This window comes from Chionomys nivalis, chromosome 4 (genome assembly GCF_950005125.1).
Source record: "Chionomys nivalis chromosome 4, mChiNiv1.1, whole genome shotgun sequence".
Lineage (NCBI taxonomy): Eukaryota > Metazoa > Chordata > Mammalia > Rodentia > Cricetidae > Chionomys > Chionomys nivalis.
In genome coordinates, this window is record NC_080089.1 from 64,344,236 (window position 1) to 64,367,095 (window position 22,860).

Sequence of the window (22,860 nt, forward strand, 5' to 3'; positions counted from 1 at the left end):
GTGCCAAGAGAGTTAAGCTTGAGCGCTGGGTGAACCCCAAAAGGCAGGAGAGAAGAGGAGTGTGAGCTTTGACCTTGAGAGTTGACCTTCTCCCTCACTGATCCAGTACCTGTCCTGTGACCCTAAGCAAATGAGCTAACTTCTCTGTGCTCTCCACTGTACTGAGCTTCACCCGCCTTTAGAACATTCCTCACATAATCGGAAGCTTTCTGTGAGACCACCTGAAAAAAATACAATGTTTGGTTTGGTTGATTAAAAATTAAAATGGGGGGTTGGAGAGATGGCTCAGAGGTTAAGAGCATTGCCTGCTCTTCCAAAGGTCCTGAGTTCAATTCCCAGCAACCACATGGTAGCTCACAACCATCTGTAATGGGGTCTGGTGCCCTCTTCTGGCCTGAAGGCATAAACACAGACAGAATATTGTATACATAATAAATAAATATTAAAAAAATAAACTTTAAAAAAAAGTAGGGAGCAAACACTGCCTACTTCTTACAGATGCAGGTAGATAACAGGCTGTGTCCACACCTCACCCCAGGAAGCCATTAAAGTTCACGGGACCAAAGTAGAAGCTTCTAAGAAATAATGGATGGAGAGGAGGAAACCCATGGTAGCTGTGAAGGCTGTGTCAACCAGTGGCTACCAATGGCCATAAATTTGCTGTAAAAGAAAACAGGCACTAACATCAGGAGCCGGGAAGCTGTGCGGAGGGGCCAAGTCAGTTTGCTGAGACAAAAGCAATGAGGTTAATTTTAGAGAGATCCCTTCGCTGGAGCCGACTAAAATACACACGTACTTTACACAAACAGCTCCCCCAGGGCTTCTGAATTTCCAATTGTACGTGAAATTCCACAGGAACAGCCAATGGCTGCACGCTTCCTAGACTATTAAAATGAATTATAGAAACCAGAGAATTTTTATTTTTTTAGTATTTAAAAGAATAAATAAATGAAATGGAGTTGGGCATGGTGGCATCATTCACCAACGATAAACCAAAACCCAGAGAGGGGATAGAAGTCCCCCAAGACTACAGAGAAACACATTCTACTTCACTGTTCTGGGTTTGGCGCCCCCACCCCAGGCCTGTCACTCTTGCCCCGCCCGCCTCCTCTCTCACGCCCACTCTCCACCTTTTTCACAGGGGTCGCGTCAGAAAACACAGAATATTTACAATACAATTCATAACAGTAGCAAAATTACAGTTATGAAGCAGCAATGAAAATAACTTTATGCTGGAGGTCACCACAACATGAGGAACAATATGTATAAAGTGTCGCAGCGGTGGGAAGGTTGAGTCTGTGGACTAATGCACTTTTGGGTGCTGTGGTTGAAGCTAGGGTCTGCATGGGCTAAGCACACACTCTGCCCCTGAGCTGCACCCCAAAGCTGAGACTGGGATAGAGAAAAGTTAAAGGACCTTTTTGGTGGTTTGTGGAATTTACCTCTCTACGCAGTGATGGTTTCTTTACACTTTTATTCCACACCTAGCCCTTCAACTGCTTAGGGAAGATGCAGGACCTCCCTTCCATGCCCAGCCTCTCAGTGCACGGCCCAGTTCACACTTCCTGGGTTCTGCCTATTTCCTAGAAAACCCTCCCTGTTTCACCAAGTCTGGCATGAGTGTGCTGACTCCTGGCTCCCAGTCTAAACCACAGAGCATTAGAGCTGCACTCGGTAGCCCAAACACTACACAGGGAAGGCAGGGGAACCCTTTTCAGCTCTGTGCTCCAACTAGAGGTGTAGTGGTGTATGTGCGGACATCAGTGGATCCAAACCCTCTCTCCTGAAGACTGTGTGTGTGTGTGTGTGGTGTATGTGTTTGATATATGTGTATGGTGTGTGGTGTGTGTATGCGTGTGTGTGTGTGTGTGTGGTGTATGTGTTTGATATATGTGTATGGTGTGTGGTGTGTGTGTGTGTGGTGTGTGTGTGTGGTGTGTGTGTGGTGTATGTTTGTGTATATGATGTATGTATGTGGTGTATGTGTGTGTGGTGTGTGTGTGTGGTGTGTGTGTGGTGTATGTTTGTGTATATGATGTATGTGTGTGGTGTGTGGTGTGTGTGTATGCACAAGGTACCAGAAGAGGGTAATGAATCCCCAGGAGCTGGAAGTTATAGGTGGTTATGAGCTGCTTGACTACTTCTGTGCTGGGAACGAACTCAGGTCCTTAGGAACAGCATCAAGTACCCTTTAACCTCTCAGCCACGTTCTAGGTCCAAACAGCCATACTGGAAGGTATCCTGTGTTCTTGCGGCACCGGGAGCCCCAGAGGTTCGTACTCGGCTACTCCTGTTAGAACCACCCACCTGTTGCTGAAGTCTCCATCCACGGTTCAAAGTCCCCCACCACGAGCGTTGCATCCTTCCTGCTGCCCCCGCCCTCTCTGCCACCCCACACCTCTGAGTCCTCTCTTGTCACTGAGTGGTGAATACCTCTTACCCAGCACTCTTCTAAGCTCTGGAACTCGTCTACGTGCTGAGAGGTCAGATGAGAACCTAGCGAGCAAAAAGTCCTATCCTTCTGAGGTTCGAATTGACAGAGGGTGTGGGGGTTCAGACTAAGTAAAATGTGGAATATTAAACACAAAGACAAGAACAAAGCAGGGGGTGAGTGAGATGGGCCAGTGGGTGAAGGTGACCGGGACCTACAAGGCAGAAGGAAAGCTGACTCCTGAAACCTGTTCCCTGACTGTCACGCGTGCTCTGCGGCATGCTTACACACATGCAAATATAAATAAATAAATGGAATTTAAAAATTAAAACAAAAAACAGGGAAGGGGAACAGGAAGAAGAGGGGACGTTGTAAGAGATCTCTTATTTTGTTTTTGAGAGCAAGTGTCATGTATCACAGCCTGGGCTTGAACTCCTTATATAGCTGAGGATGACACTGAACTTTTTGATCTTCTTGGCTCTGCCTCTCACGTGCTGGGATTAAAGGTATGTTTGAACATGCAGTACTGGGGACTAAATTCAGGCTTTCACGCATGTTGTGCAAGCTCTCCAATAACCAAGCTACACCCCCCGCTTGTTTGAACTTCAGCACAGCATCTGTGCCTTAATCTACTGTTGTCTCAGGCAGCAATCACAACTCTACAGTTACCCACCTGCTTCTCTAGCAGCAACCTGGCCACTCAGGCTGCAGCCTGCAGGAATTCTGTTTCTGCATGCACTGACTGTTGCTGGTGCTAAAAGAAGCCTTAACTGAATCTCTATTGTTCTATTTATAAATAAGACTCAAGATTCAAAGGCTATGGTGAAAACCTGCTAGCTCAGAGAAGCTGGGTCGCAACTAGCTAACCTTCTATTCTTGCTGGTTTCTCTGAAAGACCCACACTTCCGCTCAGCTAAACCAGAAAAAAAGCTATGCCACTCCAAATCCCTCCCTACTATTTCCTGTATCTTTCTTTTTTAAAATATTTATTTATTATGTATACAATATTCTGTCTGCGTGTATGCCTGAAAGCCAGAAGAGGGCACCAGACCTCATTACAGATGGTTGTGAGCCACCATATGGTTGCTGGGAACTGAACTCAGGACCTTTGGAAGAACAGGCAATGCTCTTAACCTCACCTCTAAGCCATCTCTCCAGCCCCTTTCCTGTATCTTTCTATGTGTCCTGAAAGCCCTCTAATGCTCTATGATTACTCTCTGTCGACTAGTTGCTAACTCAGCCTCCTAACCCAAGGTTAATTTTATTTAATCAATGCAAATGGAAACTCAAGTTTCACAGTGTGATTGACTATCCCCTAACACCAGCTCCTGGAAGACTTCTTAACAATGTGTAGTATGGAAAAGTAAAGTGCTCAACCTGTGTTGGGTAGGGAAAGTTTATCATCATTTCCCCCTCCTCCTCCCCTCTTCTCCCTCCTCCTGCTTACTATTTCTTCTGTCCCTCCTCCTCCTCCTCCCCTTCCCCTTCCCCTTCTTCCTCTTCCCCTTCTTCTTCTTCTTCTTCTTCTTCTTCTTCTTCTTCTTCTTCTTCTTCTTCTTCTTCTTCTTCTTCTTCTTCTTCTTCTTCTTCTCCTTCTTCTCCTTCTTCTCCTTCTTCTCCTTCTCCTTCTTCTCCTTCTTCTTTTTCTTCATGATGAGAATTGAACTTCATCCCCAGTCCTGGGCAAAGTCTTGAAACTGGAGGGGAAGGATTTAGTGTGACTGGAGAAAGGATAAACAAACAAGATAGTTTCAAGGGAGAGTCAGAGACAGAACTTTGGGCTTTTTCTTTGAAATGGAGCCACTGATGAGATTTGAGCAGAACTGTGACATGATCTTGTACCGACAGGAATTCACTGGCTGCTGTATGGAACAAAGCACTGAAAGGGGAAAAGGTGACAGCCAGGTGCCAAAGAGGTTACAGCTACAATCCAGGGGAGAGGTGAGGAGGGTGATCAAGTCAGGATGGACAATCAGGTGGGGAAGGATCAAAGCGGAATGCATGATATGATGTAGACTTGAGCTGCAAGGTCATGAGGAAGTTCAGCAGGTAGAGGTGACTGCTGTGCAAGCCCGACAAACTGAGGCCAATTCCTAGAACCCATGTAAAAGATGAAGGGAAATGCCACTAAGCTGTCCTCTGACCTCCAGGTTGCACTGTGGCAATCATGCCTAACCCCCACACAGATCTCTCTCTCTCTCTCTCTCTCTCTCTCTCTCTCTCTTTCTCTCTCTCTCTCTCTCTCTCTCTCTCTCTCTCTCTCATGCATGCACACACACACACATCATTTGTATTGAAATTCAAAAAATTAGATCTGAGCTACTGGAAGGATGTTGGTGTTTGGAACTGAGACCGCGAAGCCTGGAAGTGATGATCGGGATGTGGACTACTGAGCAGGTAGCTGAATATGCAAATCTAGGGAGATGACTCAGGCTGGTCCATTCAGCATCACTCGTATAAAGACCAAGGGATCACTCAGCTTCAAGGAAGGGGCATCCACCAAGTTAAATGCTAATGATGACTCTAGAATAAAATGAAACTGAGCAGGAAATGGGGCAATGCCAGATTCCATTAGCTATGTAAAGTACAAACATTGGGACTGTGGCTCAGTTAGATGAGTGCTTGCTTAACATTTGTGAAGCCCTGGGTTCAATCCCTGTCACTTGTCAGTGGGGCACAGTGGTGCATACCTGTTATCTCAGTGTTCTAGAGGCAGAGGCCAGAGGATCACAGGTTCAAGGTCATCTTTGACTGTATACGGATTTGAGAGTACAGTCTTAACCTCTCTCTGAAGGTACAGTCCAAAAGTGTTCCCAAAGACAGAGTAAGGGCTAACTAGCAGCATATGAGCCAGAAACTAAACGGTTTTAAGTCATGGGAACACCATGTGTATGTATATTTACATGAGTTTATATGAACCGTGTGTGTCAGCTCCCACAGAGACCAGAAGAGGGCATCAGATCCATTGGAACTGGAGCTACAGATTGTTGTGAGCTGCCCTGTGGGTGCTGGGACCAGGACTCAAGTCCTCTGGAAGCACTTTAAGCACTGAGCCATCATCTCTCCAGCCTCCAATGTGGTGGGGTTTTTGTTTGTTTGTTTCTTTGCTTTGTTTTGTCTTTTCAAGACAGGGTTTCTCTGTATTACAGTCTTGGTTGTCCTGGAACTCATTTTGTAGACCAGGCTGGCCTTTAAAGAGATCTACCCGTCTCTGCTTCCAGAGTGCTGGGATTAAAAGCATGAGCCACCACCATTCATAGGTTCTTGGTTTTGGTTGTTTTTTTTTTTTTTTATAAAAAGATTTATTTATTTATTTATTATGTATTGGTGTTTTGCCTGCATGTATGTCTGTGTAAGAATGCCATATCCCCTGGAACTGGAGTTACAGACAGTTGTGAATTGCCATATGGGTGCTGGGAATTGAATCTAGAGCCTTTGGAGGAGTGGCCAGGGCTCTTAACCACTGAGCCATCTCTCCGCCCCTTGGTTTTGTTTTTCAAGGTTCGTTTTATAATTGTAGGTAATAGTGTCTGCCTGTAGGTACTAGTGTGTCACAGAGGCCAAAGGTATCGGAACTCCCAGAGCGAGAGTTACAGAGCGATGTGAGCTGCCCCAGTGGGTGCTGGAACCCAAACCTAGGTCCTCTGCAAACGCAATAAGCACTCTAGCCAGTGATCCATCTCTTCAGTCTCAAATGTGGCATTTTGAATGGCATTGTGTGTACATTCCTCTCCCCAGTCCAGCCTGACAATTGATTTCCCAGCCTTAGACACTGAGGCAAGTGACCTGGCTATGTCAATTAGAGAAATGTAGAGAAGAGGCAGTCCTGAAATGTGAACCACACAATGGGATGGAAAAGGTGAAGAGGGCCCAACACCACGGGGGCAGGCCCTGCACCTGCTGCTCTAAGCCTCCTGCCCTCACAAAGTCCACCCTCAAAGCCCCAGTATTCCCAGCATGCAGGTGGGTAAAATGGGAGCAAGCAAGTCTTCATTGTCCCCCAGAGAGGCGGAACACAGTCCGGACTGGGTTGGCAACTGAGGAGGAAGGAAGGAAGCCAAGAGAACCTTCAGCTTGGGATGACAGAGGTAGAGGGGACGAGGGACTGTGGTATCTCCTGTGGGTCTGTTGGTACAACCTGTGGAGAAGCTAAGCAGGATTCAGGTCAAGACGTGAGGTGGAAAAAGACAGAGTCTCAATGAATTGGCCTCCACTGAGCCTAGAACAGTGACGGAGGAGACCCTGAGGTAGGGTCATGACAAGGACAAGATCCAGAGGCTCAGGTGAAAAGATGAACAGAAAGAAGCCGGAGGTGACCAGGAGGGAGAGCAGAAGGCGCCGCGTGCAGAGTGGGGCACAGGAGCAGTTCGGTGGTGCCCTGGCGCGGGGTCCCCTGTGGGGCACAGTGGCCACACTGGCGGGGCGCCCCCGCGCGGGCCGCTCGCCCAAGATGGCGATGGAGGGGCGGGCGAAGTGGCCGCGGCCCCGGCCCCCGCGCCGGCCCCCGCTCGGGCCCGGGCCCCGGAGGCCGCGCCCCCGCCCGCGGCGCCGCGCCTCCCGGAGCCACTGACGCCCGGCGCGCCCTCCCCCGGCGGCGGCCCAGGCGCCCGGACGCGGCGGCGGCGGCCCAAGCCCGGCCCTATGGCGCGGGCGGACACGGGCCGCGGGCTCCTGGCGCTGACCTTCTGCCTGCTGTCCGCGCGCGGTAAGGGCCCGGGTGGCCGCAGTCTCGAGTGGGAGTCCCCAGCGCCCGCGATGTTTGCACGCCGGGGGCTGCGGGGACTTGCCCGCAGGGGGTGTGTGTGTCCTTGCTGTGTCCGTGCGTGTCCCCCTGCGCGTGGACCTTGTGTGTGTAAGGTGTGCGTGTCTGTGTGTCGGGGTGGGGGTGTCCTGCGGGAGAATGTGTCCACAGCGCGTGCCTAAGGCGCCGGGTGGCATCGCCGGCGCGCGGGTGGCTGCGGCGCTGGTAGCTTTAAGCGGGGCATGCTTCTGCCCTGCCTGCACGCGTCTCGCGGTCGCGAGTGTGCCTCAGAGAGCAGGCGGGGCGGGAGTGTGCTCTTACACCTCCATTTGTGTCGGGTGCGTGTGTAAACTGGATGCGGCTGAGCTAATATTTGGCCTTGGCTTTTGGGGAGTGTCCTTGCTCGTGGTGGGGGCGGCGGTGAGAAAAATCACACTCAACTTTGCCCAGTGGGTGTGGCCCCTGGGGCCAGCTAGAGCGGTAGGGGAATATGGGGTTGTTGTGGACCCAGACCTGGGGTTCAGAGAGGGTTGGGGGAAGGGCAGGAAACCAGTTGCTTTAGTGAACGGACCCAACATTTGATCTCTGGATGGGACGCGTGTCACTTCTGCCCCACCCCAAAGAGCGGACAGGGGAAGCGTGGACGAGGTCAGCAAGGCCCCCTGTAGTCTTCCGGTCCTAGCGTAGGGTAGGGTCAGGGGTAAAGATCACAACTGTACATATCGGAGAAAGGGCTGGGAGGGAGTAACGAAGTGTCCAAGTGTGTGCGCCAGAGCTGCTTCTGCCACCCCTGGGTCCTGTGACTCTCAGTGGGATGTGCGTTTGCGGGGCGGCCCAAGGGAGGTTAGGTGGTAGGGCCGTGAGGGGGATGGGCTGCCCGCTTTGTTCGGTTACTTCTTGCCTTCCCTGCCGAGGGGGGAGTTGAGGATGTGTCCGGGGCGAGTCGGGGAGGGACTTGGCAGTGGGGGTGGGGAGGGGGATTTTTCTCCAGCTGCTGCGGCTTTCCAGAGAGACTGGGCCAGGCCACGTGGGAGGGAGGCAGGGAGGACGGCGGGAGTGGGTTGGGGGGGGCGGGAAGGAGCCTCGCCGGGCCAACCCCAGGCCCATCTCCAGGAAAACAGCGTGTGGGGGAGTGCTGGAAACAGCTCGGACCCTAGCTCGCCCAGCCAGACACGCCCCTTTCCCTCTGAGACCGTGGACCCGGCTGGAAGCCGGTGGTGGCCGCTCGGTGCGTGGGGCTGGCTGGGCCGCAGAAGCTGGGGGCCCGGGAGTTGTCAGGTGAATGTGGCACGGGCAAATGTCAGAGAGGTGTCTGTCTTCCTGGAGCCCAAAGGATTAGGAATAGTTGCGCGTCCCCTCCTCCTCCTGCTCTTCCCAAAGCTCCAGTAACGCGGGATCCTGGCTGGCAATCGCACTCGCGCTTTATTAAATACTTCTGAGGCCTCGGGCCGGGGCACCGGAGAAAGTCTGGAGACTGGCCTTTTCCTGCTCCCCACTACACAGGCAGAGAGCAGCGTGCATTGAGAGTCCTCCTGGCCACCTGAATGACTAACTGCATCTACTATTCTTGCCCTGGCTTAACCTCCTTTGAGTGTTTAAGCCTCTGCAGTCTGTGGACACCCCTTTAGAGTAGAGGTCATCCATTCTTTCACAGTATTTGTTGGGCTGTCTTTATAGGTTAACGTTTGCCTGATGCCCAGAATGTTGCAAACAAGGTCCTAGCCGCAGGCTGTCAGTCTTAGGGTCAGGGTCGGAGGCCAGGACTGGCAAGGTGCTGCGGAAGAGAGGCTCCTAAGCCATACTGGGAAGATCAGGAAAGGTTCTGAAGAAATTGATGGAGAGAGGAAGAGCCAGCCCCGCAGAGGGAGGAGTCTTCCAGATCAAGCAGGGGGTGCCAATACTGGGAGGAGATTTCTTTCACATCATTGCATCAAGCTAAATCTGGCTGGCGGTTAGAATATGGGGTGGGAGTGGGGCAGATGGGGGAGGGGTAGGCTACTAGCGAGTCAAGAGAGGAGGTTAAGGAAGGAACTAGTCCCAGCTCGCAAAGAGTAGTGTTAGTCCCACCAAGTCTGGCCTGAGACCCTCCTACCCCTCTACCGGCAGGTTTTCAGACCAGCTTTGCATCAGCTCACGGTAGCCCGAGTGGAGGATGGACGGTGCAGGGCTAGACAAGAAGCCCTCCTGGGGAGGAGGTGGGGGGATACAGGAGACAGAGTGGTGGCAGCTAGTGGCTTGCATGGCCAGAGGCACTGGATTCTAGAGATATTAAGGGAATGGAATGGGAAGGGTGTGAGCACAGATCAGTGGGGTTTCTTTGTTATCAGTTTTTTATCTGTGTGTGGGCATTTTGCCTGCAAATATGTCTGTGCACCACATGTGTGCCCGGTGCCTGTGGAAACCAGATGACAGTGTCAGATTCCTTGGAATTGGAGCTACAGATGGTTGTGAGCTGGGATGCTTAACCCAGGTCCTCTGGAAGAGCAGCCAGTGTTTTTAACCACTGGGCCATCTCTCCCGCACCTATAGATATAGTCTATTAGGAGTGAAGAAGAAAGTCAAACATAATAGTCTTCCCAGAAAAGTCAGTGTGGGCCAGAATAAAGGGCTGGGGCTGGGTTAGGACAATCTCCAGTCCTCTGACCTTGCCTATGGGTCAGAGGTTGTGGCTGTGAGCTCATAGGAATAAGATTTCCGTCTGAGGGCAGTGGCAGGAAGCTGTGCTCTTTTACCATATGAAGGAGTGGGGCTCCCCCTTCCACTCAAGTTAGAATTTGGGGCTTGGGGGACCCAGAGAGCTCTGAGAACATAGGAGACTTTACCTCACCTGGAACGCCTCCTCCCTGTCATTCCTGTCTCAGCCTTGAGACTCAGGCCCTTCCTAGAAGTCAACACTAGAAGCGTTTTTTTGTTTGTTTTGAGACAGGGTTGTAGCCCTGGCTATCCTGGGACTTGCTCTGTAGACCAGGCTGGCCTGGAACTCAAGAGATCTGCCTGCCTCTGCCTCCCGTGTACTGGGACTAAAGATGAGGAAGCTTCTTTTGATAGTGATTTTTTTTTTTTGTTTTGTTTTGTTTTTTTTTGTTTTTCGAGACAGGGTTTCTCTGTGGCTTTGGAACCTGTCCTGGAACTAGCTCTTGTAGACCAGGCTGGTCTCGAACTCACAGAGATTCACCTGCCTCTGCCTCCCAAGTGCTGGGATTAAAGGCGTGCGCCACCACCGCCCGGCTTGATAGTGATTCTTGCAGGGAATTTACCTAGACCTTCGTGTGAACCTGTGTGTGTTTCCATGGCCTCATTAATCACATGTTGATATATGGATATTTTCCTGACAGTATCTCTTTCAAACTAAGAAATCTCATGATCATCATGTAATGTCAGCACTCGAAGAGACATAGGAAACTGGGCATTCTGGTGCCTCTCTGTAACCCTAGTGCTTGAAAGACTGAGGCAGGAGGATTGCTGTGAGTTAAGTGCCAGCCTGGGCTACATAGTGACTCGAGTTACTCCCGTCAAAAAATAGAAAGTAATAGAAAGAATTTATTGTGAGTCCATTTTACAGATGAGAAGCCTGTGTGGCTTTCTTACGTTACTCAGTTAGAAACTGATCTTGGGTCCTACCAGTCTCCTGGCTCCTCTTTGTAAGGCCGCCCAGTCACTCTTCCCAGGGATTTGGGAACATAACAAGTTCGCCCCTCTGCACTTCTTCCATAAGACAAGTTAGCAGCTTTAGACCTGAGTTTTCTCTCTGGCTGGTCCGAGGATGTGGAATTCTTTTGCTCATCTCCTGTTCACTCCACGGTCTCTGAGGTACAGCAACCAGATTTGGAATTCCAGATGCAGAACATATGTGGCTGCCAGACACGCCTGGGGCTCCCAGGAGGGCAGGGGGAAGAATTGATGGGATGGAAAGTGGGGTTCAGGAAGGAAAACCAGAAAGATTATCCTGGGGTCCTGCACTCTCCTCTGGCTAGGCCAGCTGTAGGACTCCTAGAGCTGTGGAGGAACCACGAGGTCACTGGGGTCAAGGAAGCCAAGGGCCAATAAGCTTTCTCCCAGGTGCAAGTCAGGACTCCTGAACAACTAATAGGGGGGGTCTCTTTCTTGTTTTGAGGACAGAGCTATGGCACCCATCAACAGTTCATATGCGGAAACAGGGTGAACTCAGAAGAAATCCTTTTTTTTTTTTTCTAAATAGTTATTTGTTTATTATGTACACAGTGTTCAGCCTGCATATACACCTACATGCGAGAAGAGGGCCCCAGATCTCACTATAGATGGTTGTGAGCCATCATGGGGTTGCTGAGAATTGAACTCAGGACCTCTGGAAGAGCAGTCAGTGCCCTTAACCTCTGAGCCACCTCTCCAGCCCAGAAGAAATACTTTTAAGCATATGAGATGTATAACAGAACCAGAAAGCTAAATGATTCCCTGCCTTAATGATATTTAGACAAAATTTTACTATGAATTTGCTGTTCTGTTTCTGTGTGGTTTTAGTTTGCTTGTTTCAGACAGGCCCATTGTAGCCCAAGCTGGTCTTGAACTTACTATATAGCTTTGAACTTCTGATTTTTCTGCTTCTACCCGCTGAGTGTTGGGATTACAGGGTTTACCAACACATGGAGTTTATACAGTGTTGGGACTAAACCCAGGGTTTCATGCATGCTAGGTAAGCATTCTACCAGCTGAACATATCCCCAGCCCCCAGTCTAGGTGGTTTTAAAGCATTTTATTAGGTGTCTAATAATAATATCCCAGGCAGTTTCTATCTGTATTATTCAGATTGTTCCTAACTCTGAAGGGATTTACTGTATTTTCACAGATAACAAAGCCAAGGCTTGGACAAGCATAAGGGTAAAATTCTATGATATGCTTGAGAGGGTCTGCATGTCTACACAACTATTTAAGTAGAGTATCTGCTCTACACAGGACACTGTTATAGATGCTAAAGCCTAAAGGACAACTAGAATTTAACCCTAAGAGATTGTAAAAGACAAGCCAAAAACAGGGCCAGGGTTGTTGCTCAGTTGGTAGAGTGCTGTGCCCAGCATGCAACTGGCCCTGTGACCCAACCCGTAATCCAACCTGTAATCCCAGCACTTGAGAGGTAGAGGCAGGGGGACAGAAGTTCAAGGTCATTCTCAGCTGCATATAGAGTTCAAGAACATCCTGAGTTACATGAGACAAGGGTCTCAAAAATGGTCTGGAGTGATAACTGCAGCAATTCAGGCACGCAGTTTCCTCGAGGCTGGAAGAAGTGCAGGGACAAGTATCCTAATCAGACTGTTCCAAAGCCATTCTAGGAAGAAGTAGCCAGGGGACCCACAAGGTGCTTTCACTTGGGGGTGGCTTGTTTTGTATGGCTTGGTGGGCACAAATATTGGGGACCAGGGGGAGGCAGGCCATGCTGAATGTGGCTTTGTTGTCAACCTAGATGACACTGAGACTCTGGATTGGAGAGAGAGAGAGAGGACTGAGGCCTTTCTTGTGTCCGTGGCACCTGTTCAGAACCCGCATCCAACTGTTGGAGGGAGGGACTTAGTATGTGGTGAGGATGGTGGCCAAGGCTCTGGAAGAAACTGCCTTGTGTTTCTTGGGAAAGAAGAATGGCCTATGGTGTCAGGGAGGACAGTGAGGAAGCTCTGATGTTTGGCCTTACTCTCTCTCCCCCACCTACATGCTCTGTCTTTCTTGAACATTCCCTGGAGAATGGAACACAACTCAGGCTCCTGATGACTTCATGGAATAACTCCAGCCAGACCCTGGAACGCTATAGCAAATTGCCTTCCTGACCAGGTTCTCATTGGTCTCATAAAAATCTAACTTGTCCTCCTAAGTGGGCAAAAGAGTTTCTCAGGTGGCACAAACCTGTATAAGAAGCAGGGGCAAGATTGGGCAGTCGTGGTGCACACCTTAAATCCCAGCACTTGGGAGGCAGAGGCAAGCTGATCTCTGTGGACCCACGGCCAACCTGATCTACAGAGTGAGTTCCAGAACACCTAGGGCTGTTACACAGAGAAACCCTGTCTCAGAAATCCAGAGGTGGGGGGGAGAAAAAGCAGAAAAAGCAGAGGCAGGAGGGTCAAGGACAGCCTGGGCAACATAGTGAGACCAGGTCTCAGAGAGAGAGAGAGAGAGAGAGAGAGAGAGAGAGAGAGAGAAATATCCATTTGAAAAATAAGATTGAGGGGCTGGGGAGAGGGCTCAGTGGTTAAGAACATTGGCTGCTCTCCCAAAGGACCCAGGTTCAGTCCCCAGCAGCTCACAACTGTCTGTAACTCCAGCTCCAGGGAATTCGACACCTTCATACAGACATACATACAGGCAAAACCACTAGTACACATAAAATAAAAATAAATTTAAAAAAAGAAGAAAAAAAAACAAAGAAAAAGAAAAATAAGATTGAGGGCCAGGGAAAGTGGGGAAAGCCTTTAATCCTAGCCCTCAGGTGGCAGAGGCAGGGGAATCTCTGTAAGTTTACCATGTGAGTTCCAGGACAGACAGCTAAGTCAAAAGACCCTGTCTCGAAAGAGAGAGAGAGAGAGAGAGAGAGAGAGAGAGAGAGAGAGAGAGAGAGAGAGAGAGAGAGAGAGAGAGAAAAGAAAAGAAGACTGAAAATGGCCAGGGGATTCCCCAAACAGAAGTTCTTTATCTCTGTTAGGGGATTGAGGGGAACCCCTGGAGGCGAAAGACTGGTGGCCAGCAAGCGTCTCTGGTGCCTGCAGTGTGCTAGAGAACAGAACACTTGGAAAACACTGGGACACAAGACTTGGGAGTCAGCCGTGCAGTGGCGTGGGGGAGCAAGGTCCTTGAGCAAGTAAGGTCCACCACTTTCAGTCACCATTCTTACAGATTTGGTGGCAGAGGAATCATACTTTTGGTTTTGTTTTGTTTAGTTTTTCAAGTCAGGATTTCTCTGTGTAACAGCCCTGGCCTCTTCCAGAACGCCCACTGTAGACCAGGCTGGCCTTGAACTCACAGAGCTCCACCTGCCTCTGCTTTGGTTTTAATTGGCCCAGACATGTCTTGAATTTCCTATGGCATTGTGGGTGACCTTGAACTTTATGTACGTGTGTTAGGAATTGAATTTAGGGGCTGAAACATATTAGGCAAGTACTCTTTTCTTTCCTCTTTGTTTTTTTTTCAAGTCAGGGTTTCTCTGTACAACAACCCTAACTGTCCTAGAACTCACTTTGTAGACAGAGATCTACCTTTCTCTGTCTCTTGTTTTTTTTTTTATATTTATTTATTTATTATGTATACAATATTCTGTCTGTGTGTATGTCTGCAGCCAGAAGAGGGCACCAGACCTCAATTCAGATGGTTGTGAGCCACCATGTGGTTGCCGGGAATTGAACTCAGGACCTTTGGAAGAGCAGGCAATGCTCTTCACTGCTGAGCCATCTCTCCAGCCCCCCTTTCTCTGTCTCTTAAGTGCTGGGATTAAAGGCGTGTGCCACCAAATCCAAGTTTTTTGGTTTGGTTTTTTTGGGGGGGGGGTTATAAGCACTCTTATCACTGAGCTGTGTTTCTAGCTTGCTCTTGAACTTCTAATCCCCCTGCCTCCACCTCCCTAGGGCAGATATTTCCTATTTCAGGTGTGTAGCTCTAAGCCGTAATTACCCAGAGCTAGGGATCAACCCCAGATCCCCCAGCATGCTAGGCCTGAGCTACTACTTCCCTAGCCCAAGAAGTTTGATGCAAATGCTTGAGTTTGGAGATTCCCCTGTTTAAGGCTGGAAAACGGAGACAGAAAGGGAGAAAAGGAGCTAACCCAAGGTTGTGCAAGAAACTTTTGGTCCTAAAGTCCTGGAGAAGACCAAATGAAGGCTGGAGCACGACGTTTGTTTCAGCTCTAACAGGAACGAAGAATGCTTAAGAGACTCGCAAATGGCATGGGAAAAACTTTCCTAGAGGGAGGCAGAAGGTCTCCTGGAGGGAGGCTGGCATCCCGGCAGAGCTCCCTGGGAAGTCTCTTTCTCAGGAGCATCTCCCCCACACCCCTTCCGGGTTCATCTCCTGAAAGTCAAAGGACGGTTTGCTCAGCTCTCCCCACCGCACCCTGTGTCTGGTCCCTAGTTTCTCCATCCGGGGACTGGACCTTGAACTTGGGGAAGTTGCCACTGAAATGCGTCCATTAGGCTGCGGCACAGTGCTGCTGCTCTCTGAGACGGACCCCCGTCCTTCTGTGTCTTCATCCCTGTGGGTTTCCCTGATTCCGCCTAGCTGGGCTCCTCTGAGGTAGTCAAGCCAGACATCTGCTGATCCATGAATATTCAGGAAGGGAACTGGAGCTCCTGGGGCCCCCCTGCCAGCCACCAGCCCCTCTGGCGGCTGTCCTGCCCGCCTGAGCCCAGGCTGCTGACATACCCAGCAGCTGCTCGGGCCCCAACTGTTCACATTGTTTGTTCAGCGCGGCAGGGGATTTTCCAAGCCCCGGACATGCTTTAGGGGGTGGGGAGGCTGCCAGAGGACTCGAGGATTCGTGTTCTGTGGGTCTTTTTCTCCTCTGAAACCCAAGCCTGCAGTTCTGCCTCAGGACTAGAGCATTTGAAGCTGCTGGGCTGAGAGCCCATGCTTGCCTTACACAACTCTGAATTTGAATCATGGAATCTAGGGCTTTAGAAGAACAAAAAGGACTGGGTGCTAAGGGCTGCAAAGAGCATTTGTGTAACTCCTTGCCGTGTGCCCAGGGTCTTAAAGAATGCGCCTCTGCAGCTTCGGGTGCAGCCGTGTGGTGAGCTTTTGCCTAACCTTACAAAGCCTAGTGCTATCCCCAGCACCCCACCAAAAGAGAATGAGCCCCTCTACTTCTTGAGCGATGTCCTTCACGCCCTGGGCTGAACCTCTGACATGCAGCACTTGGTTGATTCTCAGAGGCTCAGTAGCACCTGCATTTTAAATGCGTGGAAACTGAGTCCCAGAGAGGACGCCAGCTGTGAAGACAGCTGGAAGTTGAAGCAGCAAGACTGAGACCTTGATCTCTCTGTCTCCATCTGTCTGTGTGTGTGTGTGTGTGTGCGCGCGCGCGCCCGTGTGTGTTGTTTATGATGTATGTACGTGTTCACGTGTAAGTGTACATGCAGAGTCAGAGGTCACTGTCTTTTTTTTTTTTTTAAGTGAGGGCATGGATGAGATGGGGTTCACTGAGGATAACAAATAGCAAGCAACTGTACCAGGATGCTACAGCTGGGGGGGGGGGGGCGTTGAGGAGGAGGCAGCCTAGAGCTGTCTCAGCAGCTGAGGTGCGGCAGCAAGGTGAACCCTTTATTCACTCTCAGCTCGTCTGCTAGCCATGTCCTGGCATCACTTGTACAAATCCTGCCTTTCGAGCAACTTCATAGTGAAAAATAAATAGAAAGAAGTAAAAAGTTTAGAGTTGCTTATTTTATTTGATGTGTATGAGTGTTTTGCTTGTGTATGTATGTGTTCATGGCATATACAGGCAAAATGCCTATATACATAAATTAATAATAACAATAATAATACAGGGGAGAAAAAGGCAGTCCTAATTGGCTGAGGCAAGGGATGAGGGAAGGAATGTGAAGGATGGAGGGTCAGCAGGAAGCTGACTGGACCACTGTGCTCATGCTCCGTATGTGTTCAACTGCATGGACCTCAGATCCCTTAGAACTGGAGTTATAAATGGTTGTGAGCCACCATGTGGGTGCTGGGACTTGAACTCGGTCCTATGCAAGAGTAATAGCCTTAATGGCTGAACCATCTCTCAAGTCCCCCACTTTTTTTTCTGAGACGGGGTTTCTCTGTGTAGCTCTGGCCGTCCTGGAACTTGTTCTGTAGATCAGGCTGGCCTTAAACTCACAGAGATCCACCTGCCTCTGCCTCCCAAGAGTGCTGAGATTAAATGTGTGCACTGCTGTCTAGCCCCCGGACTATCTTATTCCTCTTTGAATGCTAAGGGGAAGAAGTAATAGGGACACAGAGGAGTCTAGGTGTTGACCAGCGTGGCAGACAGAAGAACATGTATGCAGATGAAACCGTATGGGGTGTGCGTGGGATGGTGCTGTGTTTGCTCCAGAACCAATATCTCGGTATCAATGAAAAAGCTGAGACCTGGAAAAGTGCTTAGCTGAAGGCATACATCTCCCAGAATGCCTAGCTTTCCTGCTTCGTGTGGCTCTGTCACTCCGGACTTGCCCCATACTGAGGATGTCATCTCCATCCTTGGTCTGGTCAGGCCAGAGACTAAGGGGAGACTTTGGGCTACTGAGTTTTTATGGGACAGGGGGATAGCAGTTCAGTTGTGACGATGGGCTCACATGGGGAACCGTTGCTCTATTATGATGATGGGCAGGCCCTGTTGAAGCATTAATTATGACAAGAAATATTTCCCTCTGTGATTTTTGTCTTGATTCAGGGTAGTGTGTGATCCTCCTTCTTTTCCCTTTGTGGCAGGGGCAGTGTTAGGGTCTACAGGCAGTATGTGCATGTGCAAACACACACGCACACACATACACATACACGCATACACACGTGCGTACACACACAGGCACGCACGCTCATACTTGCTTTACCCTCATAGCACGTTTCTCAGAGTTTTCCACCTACAACATTTTTCTAGCTTGTGGTGTGTATTTAGTTGGGTAATAGTGGTGGAGATGACCCATTGGATTCCAGAGAGAATAAAACCACTGAGCCACCACACAGAGCCAGGCAATGCTGCAGTGGGCATTCATGACAGCCCTAAAGGAAAGAATTGCTATGTATCTCTTAAACCAAGACACAGTTTACATAGAATTTGCCATGTGTACGGGTATGCGTTTTTGAGAGAGTTTCATGCAACCCAGGCAGGCATCCAAGTTGCTATATAGCTGAAGACGAGGAGGAACCTGAGCTATTGGTCCTCCTGGCTCCATCCCCAGAATTTTGGGATTATAGGTGTGCACCACCCACCCCACTTAGGTAGCTCTGGGGTTCAAATCCAGGCCTCATGTGTGCTGTGCCAGCAGTCTACCAACTGAGCTATCTCCTCCGCACCGCACCCTCCACCCTGTGGTTTTTAATATACTAATAAAGTTGTGTTCCTCGACTGCTGTCTAAGCCTAGAACATTTTCACCCCAAGGGAACCTCGTGCTCCTCAGCAGTTGCTCCCCCATTCCTCTCTGCTCAAAATCCTTGGTAACCGTTAATCTCTAGACATTTCCCAGCGATGAACTCACAAAGTTGTGGCATCTGGTGGCAGGCGGCTTACACTGGGCATGACACTCCCAGGGTTCCTCTGTGTACTAGCCTGTAGAGCTCTTCGTCCCTTTTGCTGACTGAACAAAACAGCCACCGCTTATCAGGTGGAAAGCAAACATTTGGGTCTGATCTACTGTCTGGCTGTTGTGATAGACTGCAGTGAGCTGGGGTTTGTGGTAGGTGAAGAAGTCCACGTTCCGGGAAGATGGGACCCAAGAAGGAAGGGACTTCTAGCAAAGGGAGAACTGGCTTTGATAGACAGGGTATTTCCATAAGTGATTGGTACCGGATGGTGTGTCACTCAGCGATCAGGAAGCCACCTGCCCACAGCCCTGGTGGTTCTTCCTCCTCACAGGGGAGCTGCTGTTGCCCCAGAAGACAACTGTCAAGCTGAGCTGTGATGCAGGACCACTGCAAGTGGTCCTGGGCCCCCAGCAGGCTGCAGTGCTGGACTGTAGTTTGGGGGCTACTGCTGCTGGACTGCCAACCAGGGCGACATGGAGCAAGGATGGGGACACCGTGCTGGAGCATGACCACCTGCACCTGCTACCCAATGGTTCCCTGTGGCTGTCCTCACCTCCAGAACCAGAAGACGGTGCTGACGAGGAAGCTTTTAGAACATGGAAGGTCATTGAGGGCAGCTATTCCTGTCTGGCCCATGGCCCACTGGGAGTCGTGGCCAGCCAGGTTGCTGTGGTTAAGCTTGCCAGTAAGTGCTTGTATCTGGGGTGAAAGTTGAGATTTGGAGACCAAAGGGAAGGGATGGGGTGGGGGTAGGAACTACGGTTAGTTACCCGCACCAGAACCAGGAGCCCAACCCAGGTTCCCTGCCTCCTGTCCTGTCCTGCTCAGTGGGTCCCTTCCTGCTATTATCTGCCCTTACCATTCAGGGCTCCTTCAACTGTGTCTTCACCCCCTCCACCCTTTGAGTTCTAGTGTATAGGATTAGCTTCTCTGCCAGGAAGAGGTCAGGGCCCCAGAGCTGTCTCTTTGTGTTCCCTACCCACACAGCACTGTGCACAGGGATATAGCCGACCCCTATCAGTGCTGTGCACAGGGATATAGCCGACCCCTGTCCGCGCTGTGCACAGGGATATAGCCGACCCCTGTCCGTGCTGTGCACAGGGATATAGCCGACCCCTATCAGTGCTGTGCACAGGGATATAGCCGACCCCTGTCTGCGCTGTGCACAGGGATATAGCTGACCCCTGTCCGCGCTGTGCACAGGGATATAGCCAACCCTTATCCTTCTGGCTCTGGACCCTCAGGGCTCTCTAGAGCACATGTTACTAAGAAATGTACCTATAGTATGACCTTGATGGTGATGCTGAGCAGGAGGACCATCTAAGTAGAAATCTCTTGGCCACCTCCCTCTGTTGCCCACCTGTGTCTGCCTTGGCCACCTCCCTCTACTCCCCAACTGTGTCTGCCTTGGCCTCCTCTCTCTGCTCCCCAACTGTATCTGCCTTGTTCTGGATTTGCTTGGCCCTGTGTTCTGTGTTCACATGCTCACACTTGTTCCCTCTCCTCACTCTGCTTATCCCCAGCACTCGCTGACTTCTCTCTGCACCCAGAGTCCCAGACAGTGGAGGAGAATGGGACAGCACGCTTTGAATGTCACACGGAGGGGCTGCCAGTCCCCATCATTACTTGGGAAAAGGACCAGGTGACAGTGCCTGAGGAGCCTCGGTGAGTGTCCCGCAAGGGAGTCTGCCCCAATGTGCAGGGCAGAGGTTTCCGGTACATGCTTAGAGCTGGGATTCTTAGAGGCAAGGTGGTTCTATCCACCTAAACTCAACCAAGAGCCAAGTGCTAGCCTGACTTCTAGTCAAGTTAGAAGGTTTCTTCTCTAGAAGAAAAGCCACCCACCTGGCTGGGGTGCCCAGAACTGGAGGACAGTCTAGAGCCCTCCCGTAGTCTGCTGCCTGCTTTACTGGGGCACTAAGTGCCAGGGAGCTGCTGTGTTCTATTTACGACCACACCAGGAGCCACTGCAGAGGGCTGGCTTCTGCTCAGATTGCTCTTTCCAAGGTTCCTCTGGAGTTTCTCCCTGGACTCCTCTCTTCCTATCCCCACTCTACCCTGTCACATGCAGGCATCTTACCAGTAGGCTACAGGGTCTGTCTTGTTTCATTCCCTTCTCTTCCTATAAAGATAGTGGCTTGATGGAACAATCCAGGCAAAGTTTCAGGTTGGAAGTGAAGCAGAGAACAACCAGGACTTTTTCCCTTCGGTGAGCTCCTGGCAAGTCCAGATACACACATAGCAGGCCAGAACCCTCCCTGCCTCTGTGGCCTCTGGGTTGACGTCAAGTCGTGGGCCTCACCTATGGATTACACATCTTTGGGGGGTGTGGCTCCAAACTCTCCCAGGCATTCCACAGTCTTCTCCTGCATCTGTCTGGCAGCTGTGTCTTTCTCCCCTTCTGCATGGAAGTGAGAGCCCCCAGCTCAGAAACACTGACTTCCAAATCACTCCCAAGCACCACGCCCAACTCACTTTGTGACTGTTGGGCTGCTCCCAGCCTTGCTGACTTTTGCCTGAGTCAGGGCAGAAGGTGTAGAGAAGTCACAGGACACCTGTGATCAGATAGAGTCAACAGATAGGATTGTCGTTGACCTAGTGTAGCTCAGCCTCCACTCGTCCTTAGCGTACCACTTCATTCAGCTCTATTCTACCCATATCTGCAATGAAATGGGAAGGACATTCAATTAAGTTGTGATTTCCCAAAATGCGGTCATTTATTTTTTATTTTTTTTTAAAGAGCATTTTATTTTATTTTATTTTTGGTTTTTTGAGACAGGGTTTCTCTGTGGTTTTGGAGCCTGTCCTGGAACTAGCTCTTGTAGACCAGGCTGGTCTCGAACTCACAGAGATCCGCCTACCTCTGCCTCCCAAGTGCTGGGATTAAAGGCGTGCGCCACCATCGCCCGGCTAAATGTGGTCATTTATAACATGTTAGTATTTTTTTATTTTTGAGACAAGTTCTCATTATAGTTCAGGCTGGCCTCAAACTCAACATTAGCCAAGGGTGATCCTGACCTCCTGGTCTTCCTGTCTGCTAGGTTCAGAATAACGGTTTATGTGGTACTAGTGATGGAACCCAGGGTTTGGAGCATGCTAAGCAAGTATTCTTAGCGACTGAGCTACCTCCTCAGCTCAAAGATACATTTTTAAAATTCATATAAACAAAAAAGAAAGGAGAATTGTCTCATTGCCCAACTACTGTTATTTTCTTTTGGAGGGGATCAATTGTTTGCTTGTTTTCTGATACAGGGTCTGGCTAGGTAGCCCAGGCTGGCCTCAGGTAGCCCAGGCTGGCCTCAGCCTCAGACCTTTCTGCCTCAGTTTCCACAGTCTTGGAATTATAGGCCTGCGCCACCATACTTGGCCCCATTTATTAATTTTTGTTTTTGTTTTTCTCTCATTGTTAGGTTTCTGTTTTGCTTTAAACAGGGTCTCCCTGTGTATCCCAGGCTTGTCCAGACCTCACTATGTCGATCAGGCTGGCCTCAGCAAAACAGTGGGGGATCAGACTTCCCCTCCCAGCATCTAATTCGGGCATCATCCCATGGTGTTACAGGCCTCACCCATGAAGTGAGGCTGCCAGCTCCCAGCTCCAGCAGTGCTTGCCACCAAGTCCTCTGAAAATTGATCCTGGGCTATAAATAGCCCAGGCTCACATGCCCTAGCACATTGTGTCAGGGAATAAAGAAATGTCTAAAACAGCAACTCAATTTAGGCCAAGGTATGTATTTTTGCACGTGCCAAGATGTATAAATACGATAGTCGTAAACTCAGCCCAGTGGTTATAGGAGATTGTAAACTGAGCATCTGCAGCCCAGGGGTACCCTGTCAGGGGAAAAGCACGTATTCTCCAACCAATGATAGCGCTAAACCCAAAGCAATTCCCTGGCATTTACTATTTATTTATTTACTTACTTACTTATGTACTTGTTTACTTATTTAAAGGCAGAATCTCAGGAGCCTAGGCTGGCCTTGAACTCCTAATTCCCCCACTCCCACTTTCCCAGTGCTGGGACTGCAGGCATGAGCCACCGTGGCCTGTTCACAAGGCGCCGAGGATAGAACCCAGGCTTTTGTCTGTGTCTAGCCTACCAGCTGAGCTACAGCCCAGCTCCACGTACATGAATTTCTACTAATAGGGGATACTTTTTCTTCCATAGGAACCAGTCATGAATGAGACTAAAAATTGAATTTACGTTAAGATTTATGCCAAAAATACACAACTTTATGGAATGAGAAGAGAAGCCACGTTTCGAGTATTCCATCCAGGTCCCTTGAAATATATACAAGGTTTTTACCTGTATAGATGCATTTGGAGCTGGTAACTTACAGTGTCTCTGTCCCCTGTAGAATGTGAGCTCATGGGAGACGGTCAGGGCTGTGAAGCTTGCAAGGCAGGAATCACTGGGCCCTTTTTCCAGACAAGAACCCTGTTGCCCAAACACGTCACGTCACTCG

At 50.0% G+C, this 22,860-nt stretch overlaps 1 protein-coding gene across 4 annotated transcripts in view; it reads left to right on the plus strand.

The window, feature by feature from the left end:
• The first annotated feature begins 7,035 nt into the window (after nucleotides 1-7,035).
• Nucleotides 7,036-22,860, plus strand: part of Igdcc4 (immunoglobulin superfamily DCC subclass member 4) — a 36,703-nt gene continuing 20,878 nt past the window's right edge. For all 4 annotated transcript variants that reach the window (XR_009057015.1, XM_057767952.1, XM_057767954.1 and 1 more), the window contains exons 1-3: nucleotides 7,036-7,136; nucleotides 18,731-19,084; nucleotides 19,923-20,064. Coding sequence is in view for 3 of the 4 variants with exons in the window: in XM_057767952.1 (XP_057623935.1) it covers nucleotides 7,073-7,136; nucleotides 18,731-19,084; nucleotides 19,923-20,064 (560 nt within the window). In the remaining variant the exon portion in view is untranslated. The remainder of the gene's footprint in view (nucleotides 7,137-18,730; nucleotides 19,085-19,922; nucleotides 20,065-22,860) is intronic.